This window comes from Ixodes scapularis, unplaced genomic scaffold, assembly GCF_016920785.2.
Source record: "Ixodes scapularis isolate PalLabHiFi unplaced genomic scaffold, ASM1692078v2 PGA_scaffold7__128_contigs__length_106722199, whole genome shotgun sequence".
Lineage (NCBI taxonomy): Eukaryota > Metazoa > Arthropoda > Arachnida > Ixodida > Ixodidae > Ixodes > Ixodes scapularis.
In genome coordinates, this window is record NW_024609882.1 from 24,470,465 (window position 1) to 24,494,746 (window position 24,282).

Consider the following 24,282-nt stretch of genomic DNA (forward strand, 5'->3'; position numbering starts at 1 on the left):
AGTTTGCTCTACTGACGTTTAACTCCTGATTAGCTCAGTTGGTAGAGCGCTCCACTGAAAATGGAAATGCCAACACGTCTCGAAAGCTAACAACCCTCAATGTCAACAGTGCTACTCTTTAGCTGTAACCACTAACACGCGGACAGTGACCGCTCCTAGAAGAACTGCTGGAAAATGAAGGTTTAATCGTCGAGCGTGAGCCGGAAACAAAAAAAAAAAAAAAAAGGAACGAGCGTCGAGAAAGTAGCAGTGAGCGTCGGAGGCGGCAGCGGCGAGCGTCGCGGTGTCGGTTGACAGCTGGCTAGAGCAAGAGTGTGAGAGTCAGTCGGCAAGGCTACGCTGTGCTTATCTACTACACACGGTATCTCGAGCTTTCGGCCTAGAATGTTCCAGCGTCAGGCTCGGGCGAGACACTCTGCAAGGTCATGTTGGTCTCCTTATCTTTAACACCCGGTAGGCAGGAAATTCGAGCATCGAACATTCGAGGTAAGAGTAAACGTGAATCTTCTAGCTGCAGCATGGAGTAGCGTTCCTTCTCGGCCGTGGTTGCGGCAACACGCTCTGCTAAACCGCTCCACGATATACAATTACGCTAGGAGTGGCTACAGTAAACGTGTTTGCTCCGCTTCTCAGGAGCCTATTTGCTAAAACAAAAGTCGGAAATAGTGCAGTCACGTTCGTAAATATTTAGTGCACCTACCAGGAGGATCTCGTTGACTAAAAGCGCCGTGGTGCCCATGCGAAAGCCCACGGTGTCGAGGAGGTAGCCGCCCAGGGTGGGGCCCACGAAGGCGCTGCAGCGTTGCGAAAGGGTTCAGCGACGTTAGCCGAGCGAGTCATACATGTTGTGCGGAAGTTCTAGACGGGGGAAGTCAGTCTGCACTCTAAAGCCAGTGTCACGTATGCTCATACATAAATCAAGATACACGGCGATTGCTGCAAACATGATGACAGTATTATCTGCTTACACGCCTCAATCATGTTCAAATCATGTTTGCTTTATCTGCAGAAAGTGTCTGCATACTATCTTTTGTATGTTGTACTTTCACATGCGTGGCCACTACTGAATTGACATCATCTTCAACGTCCGAACGCAAGACAGAGGATCGTATACAAGCAACCATAGCCAATATCTTCTGTGTACAACCATGGCAAATGATAAATGTATCGAGTAAGGTACGACCCCTATAGCCTGGACGTGCATAACGCATATGGCGATATGCGTAATGCACACAGGATCGATGCTCATCCTTTTAGTTTCCGACGAATCATTGCAGTTTTGAATAGCGGCGATAAAACGGAGAGTCGAGTAATGGAAGCCAGAAGTTTTCACTCCACACACTCATCAGATGCCATAAACAGGGTGTGGCCAATTCAAGCACGAATAACCGGATGATTAGTTTTTTTATATATATATATAATCGGCTTGATATTTTCAGGTGGTGTTTACAGCCATATAGAAGGAGGGCGAGCAAAGCTTCAGCCCTGTGAACCAATTTTATACCGCCCAGAACGAAGTAAAGCATAGCTTTGAATGGAATCTGCTGAATAAATCTATCTTTGAGAAATGGTGTTGATAACCATATATTTTTCTGATGGAATGCATACTGGAATACCTGTTGCTGGTTACTATGAAAAGAAATTTTTAGAAAATATGCATTTTCAAATAAAAAGAGATATGATTTTTTTCATCTTTATTAAGTTTTGTAAATTACAATTTTTCATAATAAAGGAACATGAAAATGCAAAATCAAAGTTCATAGTAACCAGCTCCATAATATTTCGGGATATAAGCCGCAAATCTTAAGTCTCTTCATAGTTGCATACAGAAACGATTTGCTGCCAAAAAGTAGATTGGAGAAAAACGCATTCAAAGTGCTCGAACCTCAACCTTTTCTTTAACATTGGTGAACTGAAAATAATTTATAGAAAAATAACTATGCGCTGTTTACAAATGAAATTTTGTGGGAATACTCTCTAGACGTTGGCGGATGTAAATAGGGAATTTTTCAAAATCAACTTTTTTGCTGAATTTGTTTTCTGGGTAGTCAGCGGTGCATCCTTCAATAAAGAATAACAGCGCCAATAACAACTAGAAATAGAAGTACTCGGACCTGGACCACACGCGTGCTTCACTCACCCCATTGAGTGAGATGACGTGAAGACTGATGACACCAGGCCGTACGTCGCCAGGTTGTCAGAAAAGCCGCGGTCCCTGCGTTATACGCCGACAACGTACACAGTCAAACGGTGGTTGGGCGGAATTAAGGTCCAGGCGTTCGTGTCACGCATTTCTTGCATAAAAGTAATGGAGACACATACCGAGGGATTTAAAGTTCACAGGCAGCTTGTCCAAAGATTGTCTTAAAATGGGCGAAAACCAATCGTATCTAAAGGAACACCACCGTCAAAGAAATGATTTTAAAGAAACTTCGAACATAACATCCTCAATTTATAAAACTGAACGAAAAGCATGTCGAGCCATTTATACAGTTCTTACAATATTGAAATATGAGCAAGCACCAACCGACAACACCGCATTTCATTTTATTTATTGTTCCCTCAGGGCCTGAAAGCATGGCGGAGAGGGTAAGAGCAGGGGAAAAAAATTTCGATAACGAAATACAAAGTAGAGGTTAGGCGCAATGAACAGTATTATTATTATCATTATTAATGGCAGTTGTGAACAGTTCTGAGTCTGTAGCGGTGACAATTGTTCCGGGAAGGTGGCTGCACTCCTACGATGTACGGGGACTAAATATGAATTGGGGGGGGGGGGGGGGGGGGGGGGGGGTATGGATTGGTTCTGTAGGATGAATTTATGAAAACAAGTTTTATGAAATAAAGAAAGGCGAGCAACTTTTCGACTGAAGGACAAGGGTGGCAATGGCAGGGTGGTTTTCATGCTGGCCACGCTTGCAGTGCAGTGGTAGTTCGTGAGAATAAAACGAGCAGATCTGTTTTGCTTTCAATGCAAAAAAACGAGTGGTTTGTCCGGGATTTCGACAGAAGGTGCACATTATAGCTTTGAAAGAATTAGAATTTTATAAAGCATACCACAGTTCGGGTTTTTTCTATTTATGATTGTTTCAGCAGTAGCAGAACACGTACAGAGACATGACGAAGACCATGATGGTGCGCTTTTGACGGCGTCTTATTCGTACCTTTAACTCGTAGCGTTTTTAAGCAGCAGCTGCAGGGCGTCGCCACTGCCAACCTTCAGTTTTTGTTTCCTTTTATTCCGTTCATTTCACTTTATGATTACCACAGCAGGACAGTTCGTCGCCATATTAGATTCTATTGTGTCCTTGCCTCAGCTATGGCCTTCTTGAAGGTTCGTAAACGACGCCCGTTTCAGTGGCTTGGCATCTCGGTAAGACATGACAATGTCAGCATTGGCGGCTGTAATCTGGCGCGAGTGCTCTCGGGGCGGCGCCATTTTGTTACGCCCGGGCATGAGAGAGGGCGCACACCCGATACCGATAGCAGACGACAAACCAGCCATTCTTCATTTTTGGGCGGGCAGTACCCGTGGCCTGTACCGAACATCTATCTCTCGCTCGCTGCTGCTGCCCATGTGAAGTGGTTCACGTCTCTAGACCAATTATGACTCCTGTTTTGTTGTTTCATTTCAGTAAACAATCGGCTATAGAGTATGTTCGTTCGGTTACTTGAATAGCAATGGCGTTCAACCGGTAGTACTACCCTCAACCACTGCGTTTATTGCGTCAACAGAAAATAGAATCCTGATCGTACAGTTCTGTCTTGGAAAAAGCCTTGCTTGGTTTTTGTAAAACGCCATGCAAACGTGTTTTTTTTTTTTTTTACATAAAGAGTTTGTTCCGTTTTTTCCGTCCTTTGTGCCTTGGCTTTACACATCAGATAATGGAACATCCGTTGCACCACTAACAATCGCACTAAGGAATGTCAGTTGCCATCATTACAAAATGAAGAAAATACAATATGCAGCGAATCACGAGTGTTCTCAATCAAAATAAACTGACCCGCTGCATTTTAACACAAAACTAAGCCGACCTGCGGAAATTGGGTTTGGCAGTTCCGAGAACGTGGGTGCGATTTCGATCACTTCTAGAGAGAATACAAAAACAAAGGGGGGAATCGCAACAAAGCAATTGAAAGTTGATATGATCGGCAGCAATAATAAAAAAAAAAGATCAAACCAAATAGAAACATTTTTATATATATAAAGCGGGTTCAATATCGGTAAATCTCATTTTTGACGATATTTCAGATTTTATATAAAAATACTCCGTGAAAATAAAGTAAATTCAACTTATGCCTGTCGATAACCCATGCACAGGACTACACCCGCATAGTATTTGGTGAGCGACAAATATAACTCATGAGATGCAAGGCTCTGAATACGCTACCGGATTGTCAAAGAGACCATGTTTGGCACTTTGTACATCAATAAAAAAAACTTTAAAAAAAAACTACTGAAGTATTTTTTTTGAACTAAACAATTGCCGGCATAGTATACAAGCACACAAAAAAAATATTCTAAGTTTTGTATGCTTTCCGTATTCATACCAGCGTACAGAACTGGGCAGAAAAATCACCGAATAAAAAACAGATTTTCACCCTGCGCCACTTAATATTTTTTTGTGAAGCGAGCGTTTTTAAATTATGAAAAGAGTTTTCTTTTACGAAATAGGGGCAATTACATATATTTAAAGAAAAATCGAAACACCCACATCGACAAACGTGTTCAATTTTAAAGGAAACCACCCTACCACAACCAGATTTCTCTTTTCGCCGAAGATGACCGACCAATCACACGGTTTACAAAGTTAAACTCCGTTTTTGTTTTTTTTTTTCTTTTTGCGCGCAGCAGGTGACAGCAGGATTGTGCCAGGTTAGTCTTTTTATCGGGTATATAACACTTTACATTACCTTCCCACATCTAAATCCTCGATTTGAGCGTAATATTGCTGAAATTACGCGATTTTCAACCGCGTTTGCACGCCAACCGGACGTTGCGTACTGCCCAGTCCACGGAGCAGACGACGCGTCGGGGTGAGAGGAGAGGGGGCATCTCCTTCTCTGCCCTTTTTAGCAGAATGGTCATGGATGCAGAATATATTTTTTTTTTCAAAAGTGCGCGCCTCCTAGTAGCAGCCTCACCAATTATCCGAGACCACCATTGTTTGAGCATGCACTCTGAGCATCTATTGGACACGAGTGTGACGTCAGCGTTCGGTGAGGACTCGGATCCAATCACATACTTCGTACCCAAGAAACGGCGACCGCCAATGTTGCTTGACGGGGTTTCGAAAAAGTTTGTTACGCGTTGACGGGAAGAGCTTACAGAGTGTCTCGGAAGGATCCGGCGAAGGAGCAGACGATGGTACCTCCGGAACCGAATCCGAATATCGCCAGGGCAACCATCACGCTCCAGACAGCCCTAAAATAAACGAAATTTTGACATACATAATTGGAAAAACACGATTAAATGCTTATCATACAAAATACGCAATAATGCATAGAGAATGTAGATGAGACGCAACAGCCGCTTGATTCCCTCAAACCACTGTTCATACAGGGTGTTCTTTTGTGTGTTTTTTTTTTTTTAACTTAACAGATTTGTTAAAAAAAGAAAAAAAGCTGTGAAAGTTATACTTACGCGGTTTGTGCAGGTGAGTTATGCGGCTAGTGGGACATAGTATAGGAGGCTAATCGTGACGATCAGTCGACTAATTATTTAAAATCGTTAATTATTTTTAATAATGAAAATATAAATTTGGTTTCAATTAGAAACTTGCTGAGCCTCATCGAAAACCACTAAATCAACTCTTTTTAGAAGGATATAACGCAGCGGCAGTATATTACGGCGTTCCGTAAAAACGCTAAATTTGGACGCGCTTCTAGGTTTCGGTTTCTTATCGGAGCACATCTCTGCGCCCGGGGTCCTGCTCCCCGGTGGCTGAGACGCGCAACACGCGTGCGCCCAACTTCCCTCCACGCTACGAGGGAGGCGAGGGGGTGGCTTTGCGCCGCAACCACCGGGGGGCAGAACCGCGGGCTCAACGACGCGCTCCGATTAGAAACCGAAACCTAGAAAAGCGTCCAAATTTAGCGTTTTTACGGAACGCCGCAATATACTGCGCCTGCGTTATATCCTTCTAAAAGGAGTTGATTTAGTAGTTTTCGGTGACGGCCAACCAATTTTTAGTTAGAACCAGATGTCTATTTTAATCAATTAAAAAGTTGTTTAACGAATTTTAATTAATTAGCCGACTGATCGTTGCGATTAGCCCCCTATATTATGTCCCCCTGGCCGCATAACTCACCTGCACAGACCGCATAAGTGTAACTTTCACGGCTTTTTATACAGAAATCTGTTAAATAAAAACAAAAAAGAAATGAAAACGCCCGGTATATAGCAATTGTTGATGCCGTTATACTTTTTTTTTTTTTTTTTCGTGACGGCTGCCTTGTGTAATTTTGACGTAGCTAAGTCGGGGAAAAAAAGCGAGTCACTTTTTTGCCGACTGGAAGGCACTAAAATTTACGGGGTTTGTGTCAAAAGTTCAACTTTTTTCTTGGCTATACTTTTTATTGCTCTGACGCTTAAACTATTTAAAATAGTTTTTTGTCATGCAACCTCATTACGTTATTATTGCAATGCCGACCAATGAACCTTTGGATGGTGGTGGGCACTGTAAATAAATAAATGAATGACAACCGTCACATAAAAACGGTCCACACTCGGTGACGGGTTAAAGGTGCGATGCAACGATTTCTGTACTTTGAACCAGTATTGCTTCGAACGAATCCTTGAAGTCAAATGACATATAAAACACGTTTTTTTTTTTTTTTTTTTTTTTTTTTTTTTTTTTTACCACACGCAATAAATGCCGCCAAAAAAAAAATATATATGCTCGCTCTTCGCATTGAAATTACACTGCAACAAAGGAGTTTCTTGGTAAGTGGCTTTGCGTACGAGTATACTTCGGTACCACTAGTGCTCGTGTAAAGTGAAAAACATTCCAAGCGAATCATCGTTGCACGGCCCCTTTAGGCGTTCAGGGGAAGCTCTTCCCAACTCTTTCCACTTTCGCAGCAAGAACGCCAGAGTGGAGGTCGCCTCCTTACCAGCGATTGCCCTGCTAGAGTGCAGGAACTTCTCCTGAACTCTTGATTTATCACCGACTATAAATATGTCCGTAATAATAGTCAAAGATAGAGGGGTGACGATTATAAGAAGATTGCTCCATCCTTCTAGAACTTGTGTAAATATAGTAAAAACAAAATCTTTTTTTTTTAATTATTTTGTTTGCGACAGTCATACTCACGTAGGCATGGGAAGGAACGGAGCCGGCCCGAGGAGCAGCAAGGAGGCACAGAGGATCGTGCAGGCAACAATGGCCAATTCTTTTGTGTAATACTGCAACAGGGATGCAAGCGCGTCAGACGCCGCGAATGCAGTATCCTAAAAAATTGGCAGCGACCTTTATCTTCGTAGTATTTAAAAAGCTATCGTTTAAACTTGATGTCTGACGTCATATGACGTCATAACGCCAAGTCACGTGACGCTACCTCTCACAGCCTCACATCCCGCGACGTGTCACACGACGTCACGTTATGACAGCGTGAAGTCACGTTAGATCACGTCGCGCGGGTGTGTAACGTAACACCGTGACGTTACATGGCCTAACGTCACGCCCAGCACTATTCCCCCTCTCCCCTCTCCCCCTCAAGCCCGCCACCCACAGAGCCGTGTATTGGGATAATTTGGCCATTCATTGGTTTGAATAGGCGAGCAGCTCGTGACCAAAAACAGGCCGCGAAACAGCCCCTAGCGGCGGTCGTGAGCTCTAAAAGTGCGACTCCACTAATTTAAGCCGTTTTAGCGTCGTTAGAGTAAGAAAGTATAACTCTTGGGGTGACTGAAAACCTGGTGCATGTGAGGTTTTCGTCACGTCCATATTCAACGGGAGGAATAAACGAACGTGCTCCCCAAGCCAGATCAAACTGTGTAGTTGCGATCACTGCTGCTGATTTGTTATTGACGCCATTGTCACCGAGATGCCGAGATTGAACGCTTCTATTTCACGCTTTAAATGTAGTTTCCAATATTGAGACGTCGCAGTGTGTTGATTGGTCGACGCTGTGTCGCACTTTTGGTTTACGCTCTAATCGCGGAAGGAATATTTGTGGCACTGGCGGAGGCTTTGATCTAAAGCCCCTCAATTCTGGGAAAAGTGGCGCCATTCATTATTGTGGAAATACTGGAGACACGTGTCGCGTGCCACTTCTGGGAAGAACATGGCGTCTGAAATCTAGCTCAGTGCTGCGCTGTGCCGCCGTGATCTTCCCAAGGGCTGCACGTTGCACGTGCCTCGTGCATCGACGCATCTTGCTCTTTTAAAACATGAAGGGGCTTTACTGCCCATTGGCCAAACCCTCCCAATGTACGGCTCTGGCCGCCCGTTGTTTGAAGCACCATTTAGAGGCTGCATTTCAAAACGGTACTTTTCGAAGACGCTAGAGTAACTGAGGTTAATTTGGGAGACGCTACGGTGAAACACCATCTAAATGCAGTACATCAAAACCTGCGCGATTCCAGGTAGCATCGCAGCCGTTCCCGCAAAAACACGGTGACGCGTTGAACGTCGAACCTTGGGGCAAGAAAGAGGACGTTGGTCACTCAACAACGTGACGTTTTGACGTCACGTGGCCCGATTCTCTCGTACCACACGCGCTCACTCCTTGACCTGCCGCGGGGTATGCGCGCAGACGCAGGGCCGAACAAATGTTCATTTGTCCGGTGTATATGAAGGTTCATCGAGGAGAACGGAATCTGCCAATGAGCGTGACTTGCAGTTCTGTCGGCTAACCGGCCCCATATCCAGGCGGTCGAAGCGTAGACGGCGCCGTTGAGCACGAACACGAGGCCCACTTGATATGGCTGCATGTGGAACTGAAACCAAAGAGGCTTCGCCTTAGAGCTCGGCAGTACGACAATCGGAAAAAAACATTAATTACAATTTTCCGATGACGGACGCAGACGAATGTCTCTGCAGCATTGATGTGAGCTTTAAAGCCGAAGTCGCACTGCTTATACATCATACAAAAAGACAGTATGCATACAGATTCGAACGCGAGTCACCGCGACATCCGCGCTTCGAATGCCGCCTGGCAATGAGTTCGAGGAGAAAACTCGGGCACGCGGCATTCGAACCACGGAAATTGCATTGACTCGTGTTTGCAGACGCGTCTTTTGTACGTAGTGATGGGCCGAACTTTTGCTGAATGTTGGGATTCGGCAAATCCGAACATTTCAAAAGATTCGGCAAAAATACATTGTTACCTGACGTTACGTTAATACCTACTTTTTGTTTTTTGGCGGGAAAAACGTTTGATGTCCTTTATTCTTGACTTAAATGCAACATGTTATGTCTACTTACATAGTTATTGCTAAATACGGTGATATCCTACAAGATAATTGTATCGGTGTCGTTTTTGAGTGTTTACTGGCAATTTTAGTGACTTCTTGCAGAAATGGCGTGACAACGATGTTGAGATTTTAACAATGTACACACACTTGCAGGCTTTCCCTGATGAGGCCTCAAAACCTAAACTCTCGTAGCGTGATTCGTGAGTGCGCCCGGTCATTACGAGTTTCGGTTTTCATCAGGGAAGCCTGCAAGTGTGTGTACATCGTTAATGTAAAGGCAATAACACTGCGTTCTTACTTTTTTTGGGGAGTTGCTGTTTCGTGGGCGAAAACGAATGCAACAGTTGCTGAGCCTTCAACAATATTATTGTAGATATGCCCGTTTTTTTCGATTTGAGTCACATGATGTCAGCTTTGCATGAAAAGGTGCGTCCCATATTCGCAATGTCTCGTTTTTAACCTTTGAAATGCCGGTTTCTGGTGTTAGGACACACACGGACGTTTAGGAAGACGGGAAGAGTTAGGAATGTTGGATGTGCAACTTCGAGCATGATAGCTTTGTGTTTAGTTTTATGCACATACATGAAAACCGCGAAATAACGCTAATTCAAAAACTATATTTTGTTTTGGCACAAACTACTTGTGAGCCGAAAACAGGATTGTTATAATTGCGAGGAGTGCTTTAAAGTAATTGTCAGTCAATGTTTCAGCTACCTCGTTGCATCACTGGAAAGGTCAAATGAAAATCACGTTATCCTGAATGTACCGCATTATTTGTCACTTGCGCAGTGGACTGCGTAATGTACTGGTCGATCTTCTGTTCTTCAAGCAGAAAATATTGAAGAGAACCACATTCGCGAAGGCTCACGAACACACAATTACCGTGTTGCGTACTCCACGCCTCGCCGTAACCGTTGGCTATACTACACTGTACGATGGTAACCGCACGACCGCACGGCGCCCATTTGCAATCTATGAGCCCGTCGCATTCTTGCGCGTGCGCAGACATTTGTCGAATGTTTGCCGAATCTTTGCCGAACTTTGCCGAGTCTGAAGTTCGGCAGATTCGGTCCATGACTACTGCTAACACACCATACAGACAACAGTCTGCAGACAGTAGGGAGTTTTAAAGAACCGTTTTGGCACGTCCGATACGATATGAACTGCGCATGCAGGAGTCTCGCGCAGACCGGGGGGGGGGGGGGGGGGGGCATTATATCGGATGTGCAAAAACGGCTCCCTAAAACTATTGTCTGCGGCGTGTTTCTTCCTTGTATGACGGTTTCTGTCGCATACGTATACGCACGTAGCAGACATGTTTCGAACTAGGCTCTCGAAACGTCTGGGCAAGATAACCCTATATCCGCACCTCCAAACGGTAGTTCCAAGATGGCGGAAGAGACGGGGATAGATTTTCCACTCACCTGCTCGCTGACGCTGGTCGGTGTACCTAAATTATTTTTATTTGGCTTCAATGCTAAAAGGGTATAGGGCAGGAGCGTATCACAGGTGACGGAGAAGTGCATGTGCGTTAGGAAAACGAGCACGTTTTCTAGAAGTTGAGGAAACATCACAGAACTTGTTTAATGCTTTGGGGAGGGCGAGGGCATTTTGAGAGCCAGACACGTCATTGTGTGCCGGAAAAAAGAAAAACGTTTGTGTTAGGTGAAAATATTACGGTGTTTGCGCTGTGCGTAGCTACTAGTTCTCTAAAACCTGAGCTGCGCGCGGGGTGACCTTCAAGGTCCTGTAGAGCAGCGATGGCAGTGTCTCTGGGTCAGAGGTTCACAACTCATCACACGCCGCCGCGGTTCTAGTGAATTGCAACACGTGACCATTCTGCGCCAATTGGTTACTAATTGACAGTTTCAGCCTATAGCGTAACCGCAGTCTACCGTAAGCTAAGGCACTACGACCAGCAAAACGCTGCGAGCCTTTCTCTATGACTTTGTAATTGACTGTTCCAGAAGTGCTTGGAGCGAACTGTTGTGTTCCTTGTCATGGCCTTTCAGCGCATAAAATGCGAACCCATTCCCGGTGTCTATCGCTGGGCACACCTCTGCGCGCGCAGGTTTCCCCTATTTTAGAAAAGTTAAAGTTAAATTTGGGGGTTCTACGTGCCAAACCAACGACGGGCATCTGGCACGCCCCAGCGGAGGACTGAGGATTAATTTCGACCACCTGGGGATCTTTTGACGTGCAACCGAAAGCTCGGTTACACGGCGCCTTCTCCGCAATAAGCCTCCGTCAGATTGCGGGCACCTCGGTCGGGATTCGAACCCGCCACCTGGGGATCCGTAGGCCGGCGCTCTCGCCTCCCCTATTTTAGAGAATTGACTTTTCGTAAACCGTACACGCAAGGGCAGCGTACTACTTGCAAGAGCTTTCGCCGTCCCGTTGAGCACAGATTGTGCTGGCGACCGCAGGACCGGACATCCACGGCGTATGCGATCTGGATTATCTATACAATAATCCCGATCGAAACGGGCAGGGGTGGGGATGGAACCCAGGATCCCTGGATCATCGTCATCTCGTAAGATATATATATAGTGCTAAGGGTTCCTACGCGTGTCTGTCATATCATGAGAGTGTATACACCAACTCAACACTCCGACGTCACGACGCCGTGGTGGCGCTGCCGTCCACATCTGCGCTTGCGCGGACGCTTCATCTCACGCGAATCCGGTTGCTGTGCAAGCGCAATGTGCCTGCACCCACGGTGCTGCACCCGATGTGGGCACTGCGCGAAATTGTGCGTACCTGTCTCAGGTGCGGTTCCAAGGCGGCGGCGTTGTAACCGATTATCACGAAGGTGCCGAAAACGCAGTACGCGTCGAGAATAACTCCAAGGTTCCACCAGAACTTGAGAAGGTTGCCCGTCCTACGGCTTGGAGTATCGTCTAAAAGAGGAAGTAAAAAAAATAAAATAAAAAGCAGATGTTTAAAAAGTGTTTGTCACGCTTTATCTCGTTACGGCGTTTCCGCGGAGTGCATTCCACACGGCCAAGATAAGCCCGCTTCGCGTGGTGTGCGATTTTCCTTGGAAATTATTTTGCGGCCACGACGTTAAACATCACACCATGCTTTTTCTTTACCTTTTTGCTTTACGAGCGACGTCGAAACTGCGGAATCGCAAGTAAAATCGCACCGTGTCAATCGGGTAGAAGCCATTTTTAGCAGACGACAAGTTTGAGCCCGTTCTGAGCGTACACCGTGGATTGCCGTGTTCGTCGGAATCCAATAAATACCACCTGTATGAGGTCACGTATGAATATCACTTCGACCCAGGTATTGGGCTTACCTGTCGGTGGCAGCAGCCAGTAAACGAGAAAGTTGCAGACCAGCATCAATGACCCCGTGGCCACAAAGGGCAATTCAAAGCCGCCCAGCTGAAGATAAAAAGAAATTTCGCGCCATCACCTGGAGTCATCGGCGTAGAAATGAGTCACAAAACCAAGAGCGCGCAACAAAATAGATCATTCGGGGTCAAAGCCAAGTCGCAGAAGGAGGGAGCTCCAGTGTATATTAAGCTTCAAAGTGGAAAAATGTTTTTTTTTTTTAAATAAAATAAATCAGATTTCTTTTATTTAAAATATTTATATTAATTTTATTTTAATTAGTGGAGCTAGAAAATAGTGATTCTTTACCACTAGATGCATCTTTCGAAATGAAGGATTGATTAATCAATTCGTCCCATCACTGATAACAAGGCAGACGAAAGAATAAATGTAAAACTAAGGTTTAATTGAAAACTTTCATTGATATATAGCTGGTTTGTTTAGTTAGTTGCTAGCTTGCTTTTTATTTCGCATATAGACTTCAATAAGGAGACTTCTCTAGCTCCCGTTTCATTCTTTTGCGTTCTTATTTTGTTGCAACAGCACGTTGCGTTGCTGATGAACGAAGTTGGAAGGTGGATATCAAGCTCAGCGCTGCGATTTGCTCAGGAGAGCACACCTTGTTCGTGTTTAACCATAAATGAATCTTTCTTACCTAATGATTCATTTATTTGAATAAAAAACTAATGTTCATAGAAAGCATCAAATATGACAGACAAACGGAAAATAAAAAGAAATCATTTGGGTGATTTTTGCGGGAAAGGTATGATTTAAACTGGCAGAGTAAATCTGGTCCGACTTAAATCCCCGATTTAAATCATCAGCTTAGCTTCGACTACTCCGCAAGGGTTTTTCATATACTTCCAAATTTGGGGAGCAAATTGTAAGACGTGTGTTCTGCCTTACCCAAGTTTGCCATTTATAAATATAATACCGGAGATAACTACAAATCGTGCGTGTTATCTGCACTTTGCGGGACTGCTAACTCGAACATCCCATCGGTGTCTTCTTTTCATTTTCTGTTTTATTTGAAGTAGTGAAAAGCTGCCATGAAAACTATTAGTGTGGTGGAAATGGCCCATCTGGGGGTCTAACCTATGTGGTGAAAATTGATGCTCACCGGTATACACCCTTCCGAAATAAAAGTCGAAAATACGCCGATGTTGTGTTCGCGCTAACAGCGCCGATAGAACTGGCGAACGTCGGTGGAATTCAGGTGTTTCGAAATGAACTCCGTCCCTGTCCGTTTTGATCTAAATAAGCATCCTGCCGGCGAGCATTGGTATATTCCAGGCGTCAATAGTAGTGTCGAGATAGACTAGAGTGCAGATTTGTAGTGGTGTCATGCATGAGTCAAAACAGACGAGACATGACTGGTTACATTTAGACTCGGCAAAATTCGAACCAAACCTGGTAAAGGCAACCTCCAACCGTAGGTCCAGCGACAAGTCCCGCACCAAATACCGTCTGCTGAATCGACTGTGGGCACAAAGGAGAAACATCATGACAAATGTAAGTTACTTTTCACTCGCTCGTGGCCTGTGAAAATACAAACGCTATCTCGAAGGGGAAAAAAAAGGAGGTTTATTCGTAGAATTAATATAATAATCTAGAGGGAACCATCCCATGCACTGCGTCCGCTTCAGAACGGCGGGACACAGACGCGGAAAACTCTGACCCCATGGGTGTTCCCGATGAGACCAGATCACTGGCGAAGCTTTAATATACAGAAAATATGCAGCAAAACATCACCCGTAACGATCGCGTCTAGTTATTTTCCGCTTGCGTCGCAGGAAAACACCGGCACCGCGCGTTGTATAAACATAAATAAATGACAACCGCTCGAACAACTTCCAACTCGTCGGAACTAAAACAAAGACGCCTCACCTGTTTTCTGCTTTCTTTTCCTCAGTCAGTGAGTCAGAGTATTGGGAGGAGAAAATCAAAAGAAGTGTTGCTGAGCCGGAAGCTCAATATGTCACCTTTTCTTTTCCTCTGCTCTTTTGTCGCTCTTTTTATCTCTGGACCGCAGATGTCAGCGCTCATAATTTGCCGCGTTCTGCTCCCGTCTCTACCCCCCCGGCTATTCAATTTCTTAAAAAAAAAAAAATTAGTTGACAACAGCACGGGACCGCGTAACTCAACTTGTGATACAACAAAGCCTTTTTGTTTTCTGTGTAGCACGATTTAGCCACTTTCCGCAGTAACCCATGTTGATCAACTTGTTACTTTGGTCAGCTGGGAACAATCAGTCGCAAACCTCCCGAGCGCTTATCCTCCAGACAAAAAAAACAAGAAAAACGTCCCTGGGCAGTTGACGCATGCGCGACGTGTCCCATTCCGCAGAAGAAAGCTAGTGCGCATGCTCCAAGCACGTTCCACAGCCAAGCAGGCAAAAGATGGCTGCGCGCAGAAGGCAAACATCGGAACGCGTCTACACAACCAGGTGTATCTGACACGTCCGGGAACAGCGCTTGTTGTCGTTTTTCTGCAGACGAGGAGCAGAGTCGCCCCTTTCGACGCTTTAATATACTTTAGTTACCAATCTTAACCGCAGTTAAGTCACCCTTCACTTCTTTACACTTCACCAGAGTTACCACATTATGCGCCGAGAAGGTGAGGAAGAAGAGGAGACGCGAGCGCACATGCCTTTGTCTCCAGTGCACTCGTCGAACGCGTCCGAATGCGAGAGCCAATCCCCGGACGCCTGCGTCCCGCGTTCTAATGCGTTCGACGAGTGCAGTGAAGGCAATGGCAGCTTTGGGTCTACCCACTAATCGCTCCAATCAGAGCCCGCCGTTCTGACATCCCCACGCTCTCTCTCGGCGCATACTTTCGGAAAGCTATTTCAAAAGGAGTGAAGAGTGCGCGTGAGAACTTCGACGGGCGCTCACATGCGACCGTTGCTTTGACTGCATATAGCCACAGAAGGTTATCCAAGATTACAATGTTGTAACTGTGGTTAAGCGTAACTGCAGTTAAGCATGCCCGTGTAATTATAGGGTGTAATTTCCCCTTCCGGAAAAATGTGGCGCCCCCGCTGTCTGCCATGAGCATTCTGACGTACGGCAAGTCGTGAGGTTATCCCGGAATCAAAGCAGAAGCTGACGTTGGTTTATTATTTTGTGACTTCCAAACGCAGAGATTGCAAAAGGAAAGCAAAGCAGAGTATAGGTGATCGTCTCCTTTTGTGCTAGCTTTACTTTTTGTGCGTTTTAAGCTCACCGTGTTAAAAAAAAGAAAAGAGTAAATCGTGCCGCTTCCGGGATACACGAAGTGTTCGAGTCGGCACGAGCGTACACCCGAACTATGCAATTCTCGTTGCTGCCAGGTCCCCTCGGATTTTTTCCGGAAAATGTCTAATTCGCGGGTCAGCAAATTTCAAGTTTTGCCTCTTTATGCCCAAGTGGTGTCGCCACTTTGGCTTTGTCAGGTGTTGTCAGGCAATTGGACGGCTGAACTGAATGGAGCGAACAACCGACAGACTTCGCTCGGTGGCACATTTGCTTTGTGCGTAGTGTCAACTAATATCACGCATACTTCGTTTTACCTTAAGTCCAGACGCAGCCGACGCTATAGGAGCTGATGGGATCAATGAGATAGCGTCAAAAAGAAACCATCATGATGTTCGTCATGATTTTTTTTAAAGCGTTCTATCATCTCTGAACCAATCATAGCCAAAAAGGTCCAGTAGCTTGCGCTTTCGACTGTTCCGATTAGCTCTAGCGTGGGCTGCCTCTGGACTTATACCCCATTCACACGACCGTAAAGGTGCCTTTAGCTAAGGGACCTTTATTCTCTGCGGTCAACCAATTAACGATCTTCCGCGCGTGGCGTGTGCTTGCGACCCAAGAGCACGGGCTGATTCGCCGACAGCAGAGGTACCTATGTTAAAGGTACCTTTATGTTGACTGTGTAAATGGGGTATTAAGCTGATACGAAGTATAGAAGACAAGGCTTGTCCATTGCGCCATCATCCTTGCCTTGTCTTCTAAGAGGTATTGTGTCAACAATCACTGCTCCGACGCCCGCACGCAGTGCGAAGTGTGAACGCCGCGGCGGGAGAAATGAGTCGCTTTTTTCGCAGCATGGTCGCTTCATTGAGGCCAGCTTTTATTAAAGGCGGCAGCGGAAGTTCCGGGCACAAATATAACCTTATACAGAAAACAAAAAAGCACACTGGGAAAACTCTGAATGTCGAAGTAAACGTTTTTTGTTTTGTATTTTTTTATATACGAAGCGATTTCACTCAGATACCCATTATTCTGATTGTCAGATGTAGCGAGTGATTCACATTGTGAACACTTTAGCGTAACTCTCGGTAATGCGGGAAATATTTCTCTTTTTTTTTTTAGTTGCGCATGCGTGGGAACTAGGTTATTACTGCACTTCTAAGGTACGCCCATAGCTGCTTTCAAGTAGAACTTTATTCATTTATTTGTCCTTATTCCGAACACGCCAATACCAGAAAGACGCGCCCATACAATAGACAATATATATATATATATATATATATATATATATATATATATATATATATATATATATATATATATATATATATATATATATATATATATATATATATATATATATAGCAAAAAACAAAAACACAATGGAATGAACATTGCCGCGCATAAGAACTACCGCTTCCTCATTCGACGCGCCGCGGGCGCCAATGCCGACCGTCAGCACTTCCAGGCCCAATCCAACTTTAGAAAGACAGCCTTATAGAAACACGCACGCACGCTGTTGCGTGCGACGTTCATACAAACCTTTCTTGAGCGCGCTTAATCGCAATCCAAAGAAAGAAAAAAAGAAGAAAAATAAAGAAATACTTTTGATTTTTGGGGACAACTTCGCGCGTATACAACCGAACAAAAATGGAGGAAGTTCTGGGCGTCGGTCATCGACGGTGGCCTCGATCACTCTCCCCTAGAAGACACAGGTCTGCGCATGACGTCGTCCTTAGTGAATACACGACGCGCCCCAAGCGGCAAACGCGCTGAAGCATCGACGAGAGCCTTTGCGGCAGACGCGCTTGTCTTGGCGTCGTCCAGCGCTAGCATCGCGCTCGAGGCGCCGATAGACGCACTGCTGCTCCACGTTCCTGTCATTCATCAACGGTTGGCGGAACAAGCGACCTGATTTATCACGACATAAGTGCAGCGTTACAAAAAAAAAAAACGTAAAAAAAAAGCCCGTCACGCGAACAATCTTTCGCTTCAATTTGGCGTCTTCCGCAAAATTTGGCGGACGGCTGATCACGAGGGGTCATCAGAGTGACGTCGTCACTCACGTGACCGTGGCACCAGTCGATGGAACGACGCCATCTGATTTCGTGGTCACGTGATGTTGATGTCACGTGACGTCATCTCAATGGCTAGCGTAAAAGATCACCCGACCGTAGCGAGAACCAGCTCGACGCAGCTCAAAACCCCCTGCACATTCTGTGGATAGGCAAGTTTTCAAGTGATGAAATACTAATGTTGGAGATATAGCTTGAGGTCAGCTACGACCCCCCACATTTCTATTTGTGTTTCTGACTAAGATTCCATTATATCCTTTCTTTTTTTTCTTTTTTTTTTTAGAAGTGTACATTAAGATTGGCTCACGTATGCGGTGGCCAGGTTCTCCGGAAACTCGGCAGCGATGATGGTGAACACGGCAGTCTGGAAGCCCGCGGTGCCCACGCCCTCGACGATTCTGGTGGCGATAGCCAAGCCCAGGAAGGAAGCCCCTGGGGGGCACATGTTCAGAAACCTGCGAGCAATTCCTGCATGAATCTATTTCTCTACGATGGCCGGTCATCTCATTCCGGCTGAAGTGTCCATTTGGCCGAAGCCTCAATTTGGCTAAGAGCACAAATTCGCTTGGACGCTACGGTTCAGTTCAAAGTCCAACTTGGCTAGAATCTTCAATTCGGCCAGAATGCTCCAATAGATCTCTCCTTCTCAAAAGTGCGCGCCATCTAGCAGCTGCTGTTCTAATTACCCAAATCCGCCATTGTTTGGGCACGTGCTCCGAGTTTATATTGGACACGAGCGTTGCGTCAACGATCGGCAACTACACGGAAAACGTCCGCGTTCGGCGAAAACTCGTATCTAAGCACGTGCACGCTTCGTAGCAAACAAAATGGCGACTACCAAAGCTGCTTGATGAACTTGAAAACGGTCCATTCGGCTAAATGACCAGTTTGGCTGGAATCTTCAATTTGGCGGGATGCTTCGGTTTGGCTCAAACTTTTCGGTTTGGCGGGAATGTTTTCAGCCAAATTAAGCCATCAGCCGAATCCAGATTGATACTATAAACTTTAGGACTTTTTATGTCGCAAATCCCTGCGAACATTGCTTCGATGGAAGTTGCGAGGCATCTGTACCGATGTCAATAAAGCACACAGCCGTGCAGTTTGCGCAGATACCGATACGAGTCAGATTCTCATTTCCTTGTTAGCTTTACCTGTGATCTGAGCGCAAGCTTTGTTTAATTTTTTTTTTTTCGTGAAATTTTTATATTTTATGGTTGAAACTTGAAAGCACCAATTCGGTTGTAGTACAGTCGTGATCAAAAGAAATACGAACAGCGGAGCTCATTACCATCCTGAGCCTGCAGAACCTTCTAGCGGAACTCGTTTGCACTCCACCGACAAAACTATTACAATTTAGCGGTGTTTCCAGTCATGGTGTTATCATTACTCTTAGATACACGTGGCGCGACACTCGCTGTTTTGATGGTAGGCACACAAAGGGCTGTCAGTGATTGCGTTAATTAGAACAAAAGCACACAATATTGAGCATTGTCATCTGCAGAGTAAAGGAATCTCACGGCATGTTTTTTTTTTCTTTTTTTTTCGGAATCAACAAGGGTTTTTTATGACCACATAGTGATTGCATTAATAGCGCACAAGCTACGGGGCTATAGTAAGTTACAGGTTAAGAGGGTAGCGGCAAATGCCCCTCAAAGGGAATCATATATCCCTCCGCCACCTCCGCATCCAATAGCGTCCCATCGTTTCCGTGACGTCACGGCCAACGCGCGAGGAGGGTTTTGCCTTTCTGTACATATTTGCTTTATCTTTCGGCTTTGACTTAGCATTGCGGAAGCCACGAGAGTGAGATTAGAGTTTTCCCCCTCCGATAGAAACAAATACAACTTTCGGGGATTAGCTTCCCCCTCTGATGGATACAAAGGCTGATATCAGGGGCTCGGTTCCCCCTCCACTGAATACAAAGATCGCTTTCGTAAAAACTGGGGGTCGAAGACAAGTTGACACCACTCTGTGGGCATTATCTATCCATTGAAGCGGAACAAGGAGCGTTTCCAGTGAACTCTTCTTTCGACTGCGGAGTGATTTCAAACGGGCGCATCACGCTTGTGGGAGGAGTTTCTTCTACCGTCTTGACTTGTAACCGATTAGTTCGGTTACAAGTCAGTGGCGTCGTTCTCCAGTAGATTACTGGAGAACGACGCCACTTCTAGACGGAATTGAAATGGCTTCAATCCAATGACTAAGCCGAATATGTCGATAAAATGCCCATCTACTCAGGCTGAAATATGAGTAGCCCCGAAACCTTATGAAGATGCATTATTCTCGCAGTCGGCCTCTCAAGAGAATTACGCAAAAGCAGCGCCGTTGGCGGTGAATCACAGAGATAAAATTCGTTGCGATAATAGCAAACAAAGATAACACGATCTCTCGCTTTAAACACTTCCCGCATTCGTCGCTATGAGGCACCAAAGATACCTGTGGTCGCCCCTCTGTTGTTCGTATTTCTTTCGACCATGACAGTACGTGAAACATTCGAATTCGATTCTCTGTTTTGATCTTTGTCTCGTTAAAACTGCAAACTACCATAATTCCAGTTGAACGAAGGACGAAAACAAAAAATCTCAAGTTTTCTTTTTTTTTTTTATTGTTTTAGGCGACTTGATTAAATACTGTCGGGAATAACAAGAAAACACTGCGCGATTTCTCGTTCCAGGGATTCGCAGAATCTGGAATAGTTCGAAAGTTCCGTAAAAATCGCTTAAATTAAAAACAAAAACAGAAAAAAAAACAATGTCGGACGATTACAAGGCAAACAAGTAGACTGGCTCTCCGCCTTCATTCCCCGTACTGCCTTTATTCTTTCGAACTGAAGTTATCGTTAGGTTAATTTAATGGATGTCTCTTAGCGCTGCATGGCAGCTGTAGCTTTCGACTAACTAATATATTTTGTTCTGCAAGCTCGCCTCTTGTTTGGTGCCTACAAGATAATACAAACCGAAGTAATACAGCTTTTCGTACAAAAAAAAAGAAAAAAAACGTTATGCCAAATTGCACACCCGCCTTGTTGCCACAACGACCGCGTCATACACATTTGCCTTCTTGGATGCCATTTATTCTTCTCTGGCCCGTGTCGTCCGCTCGTTGCCCCGAGTGAGTGCGTTAAAAATCTTACATTCACACGAAAGACACGGGTGTTCATGCAGGCAGGATGACAGAGTTATTTGCGGACGCACCTCCAGCACGTTCACCGAACGTTAGCTCCACACATACGTGTATGCTCCGAACGTGTCTGCGGACAGTCTTTGAACGACATAATGAAGAGTCTTAGGGAACCGTTTTTGCACACTCGATACGGTATACGATGGGCCCTCCGGTACGAACTGCGCATGTGCGAGTCTTCTGTGGTATGGCGCATGCGCAGTTCGTACCGGGGGGCCCATCGTATACCGTATCGGATGTGACGAAAACGGCCCCCTAAAACTCACTAATGTCTGCAGACTGTCTCTATTTTATACGCTTTATTAGCTGTGTGACCGCGACTTTATGTAAACCGTCGAGACCGGTTATAACGAAGTCGGCTATAACGAAATGGCGGCTACAGCGAAGCGATTACGATTTCCCATTCCCTTTTGCACTTCGTTATAAACGAAGTCGGTTATATCGATATAGCGAAGTGATTTTCGATTCCCGTTGACTTCGTCACATCCGGTCTCGACAGTATGCGCGTTTGACTTCGTTTCGCGCAGCGTCCTGCGGCTGCTCTATCGCTCTTTGCACCGCGCAACGCGACACTTCGCACGAAATACGACAGCTTTCGATAGATTTCTTTCTACTGCAGTGCTGAGACTCACCCGAAAAGAACGGACGCAGACCCCACGAAGAAGAGCCCAGCCAACAGCATAAAACGTGGAGTCACTATGGGAACCTGCGCGGGAGGTGACGTCGCAAACAGGACCAATGAGAAATGGGTGATGGGTCACACGATCGGTATAATTCTGTGCTTTCTCTTTGTTTCCTCCAGGTGTTTCGATGCCGCTGGAGCTATACATAATATAGTTGCCGAAGCCGACTCCAGGCGCTGAATCTTGAAGTCACACACAGCTGCTTGTATACATCGTACTAAATATGTATATTTCGAACCCGTCGGAATACAAGTTTTTGTACGACCAATATGGACCATCATACAAGAAATAAAGGCGCCTAAGGACAGTCTCCGTTAATTGCCTTTTGCACGACGTACCTGGTGTTTGTGAGAAATCTGAACCCGGCTTTTCGCACCGCAAAAGTAAACTAGACATTGCTGGGAGCTCCAACTCAGTCAGAACGTACCCCCAGCCGTTCGAGGAAAATGCCAAAGTTTCAGCACCAACCGTTATCTTCATCAAACGTTATAAATAAGCGATTTTCTGAAAATTTCGATGGAAAAATAGTGGCCGACGGTACTCTCGAATACATGGAGTTCTATGGCGCCAGACACCGAAAACGGGCAAAACTGGGCCCCATTTTTCTATTGAAAATTAGAAAAAAAATCGCATAACTTTTGAACAAAATAACGGTTGGAGCCGACACTTTGGCGACTTGCTCGAATGGCTGGGGCTACGTTCTGACTGAGTTTGAACTCTCCACGATGCTATAGTTTATGTTTGCGGTGCGAAAAGCCGGGTTCGGATTTCTCACAAACACGCGATATATTAGCAGTGGTTTAAGTCATTTTATTAGCGATCGACACTTGGTTACTCACAATCTTAGCAAAGATGGGGCCCACGATGAAGATGGTCAATTCGAAGACGCTGAACACGAACCCGCATTGGACGGACGACACTCCTTTCACCTCCGCCTGCGCCAGAATCACGCGACATCGCAGTTCGCCGTCCGTCGTCCAAAATAATCGGAACGGACGAAAAGAACGACCCCCTCAAAACAAGGCCTGGTCTTTTCCCTCCTGAACGTCGTCACCAGTGGATCCACAAAGCGGCGCCCAGCTCGCGTCAGCATCACTGGCAGAGCGTCTCGCAGAGTCTCACAACGAACGAGACGCTAGAAATGCAAGTTCGTCTGCTTCTTTTCGCATTGGTTATGATGACGTCAGAACGCCGAGCTCTGATTGGCTCTGATTGAAGGATAGTGGGTAGAGGTCAAAGCAAGCATGCCTCGAGGTCTACCCACTGTCCTTCATTCAGAGCCAATCAGAACTCAGCGTTTGACGTCACCACAACCCCTGCAAAAGAGAAGCAGACGAACTTGCGTTTCGCATAGCACGCATGCGTGGCCAGAGACATATGCGCCTGCCGCTTCGCGGCGACTCTCGCCGAGCTTTAGCGTGTTTTCCGCTCGGGCCCGGATCGGCGATCCACGAACAATGACATCATTCGTTGTCTCCCAGGTGGCATCGGTCCGACACCTCGAGACCCGCATCCGCGCTTACCTCGTGTGGAAAGAAGGGCGCTTGTAAGGACACGCTGGCTCCGACGCAGAAGTTCCCCAGCGCCAAGAGGACAAGAATCGCGCGCTGCCGGGCCGGACTTATCCCGACAGGATAGGCGTACGGCTGTTCAGGACCTTCGCTCTGGACGGCCTGGGCTTCAGCGTCGTCGACATCACCCGCGGAGCGTACCGCTCGTCTCCTGGCCACGCGAGCTCTGGCTTCTTGCAGACTCGTCTGGAGCTCCCGAGGCGACGATACCTCTTGCACGGTTGGACAAGCTTCCATCAGGGCCGTTTCGTCTATCATTTTTGGCTCGCCGCTGCGTCTGTGGCTCCGAGAACGAGGGCGCGAGCTCTTGTGTCTCGGGAGATTGTCTAAAAAGGGGCGCGGCGCTATCCCCGGGCTATCCGGCGGTGTTCTGTCTTCGCTGTGGTTCAATAGTCGACTATCGATCACGTGGTATATTGGCGGAAGCGGAAATAAGAAGATAGTAGGGATGAACTGCTTCGTCATGTCACTATCACTAGGTGTTCTATACTTCGTTTCACCAAAGTTCTGAACGCAGTCGACGCAGCGAGCCGATGTCACCAATCAAACAGCGCCAAAAGCGCAACGTCATGGCGTTCGTCGTGTTTCTTTTCTACGTGTTCTATCATCTGCAAAGCAAATCAAGCTCAGTGATTGCCCGTTGGCTTGCGGTTTTAATGCGCGATGTGCGTGTAGGTGTTTGTATCTGTTTGAGGCCTTCGACCGCGCGCGGACTTCAAACGAAGCATAGTCCGTATTACAACTCAATCTAAAAGTTATTTTTTTTTTTGCGCTGTAAGTA

The 24,282-nt window shown here is 45.9% G+C and overlaps 1 protein-coding gene across 1 annotated transcript; it reads right to left on the bottom strand.

Moving 5' to 3' along the window:
- Positions 1–637: 637 nt before the first annotated feature.
- LOC8031827 (MFS-type transporter SLC18B1-like) lies at positions 638–23,759 on the bottom strand. Its single transcript, XM_042286511.1, has 12 exons — positions 23,454–23,759; positions 22,770–22,865; positions 21,880–21,953; positions 18,375–18,522; positions 14,170–14,238; positions 12,713–12,810; positions 12,182–12,314; positions 8,846–8,944; positions 7,317–7,408; positions 5,330–5,425; positions 2,141–2,215; positions 638–794 (listed from the first exon to the last, which is right to left on the bottom strand). The coding sequence occupies exons 1-12, from the start codon at positions 23,757–23,759 to the stop codon at positions 638–640; spliced, it is 1,443 nt and encodes a 480-aa protein (XP_042142445.1).
- Between the last annotated feature and the right edge of the window lie 523 nt (positions 23,760–24,282).

What these genes read in the sequence shown, in the direction of transcription:
- LOC8031827 (XM_042286511.1), bottom strand. Translation starts at nt 23,759, where the DNA reads ATGATAGACGAAACGGCCCTGATGGAAGCTTGTCCAACCGTGCAAGAG. An exon ending in GGATCCTTCCGAGACACTCT is followed by an intron (nt 2,216 to 5,329) that starts GTAAGCTCTTCC and finishes CGTATAACGCAG; the next exon opens with GGACCGCGGCTTTTCTGACA. An exon ending in ACGTCATCTCACTCAATGGG is followed by an intron (nt 795 to 2,140) that starts GTGAGTGAAGCA and finishes GCAACGCTGCAG; the next exon opens with CGCCTTCGTGGGCCCCACCC.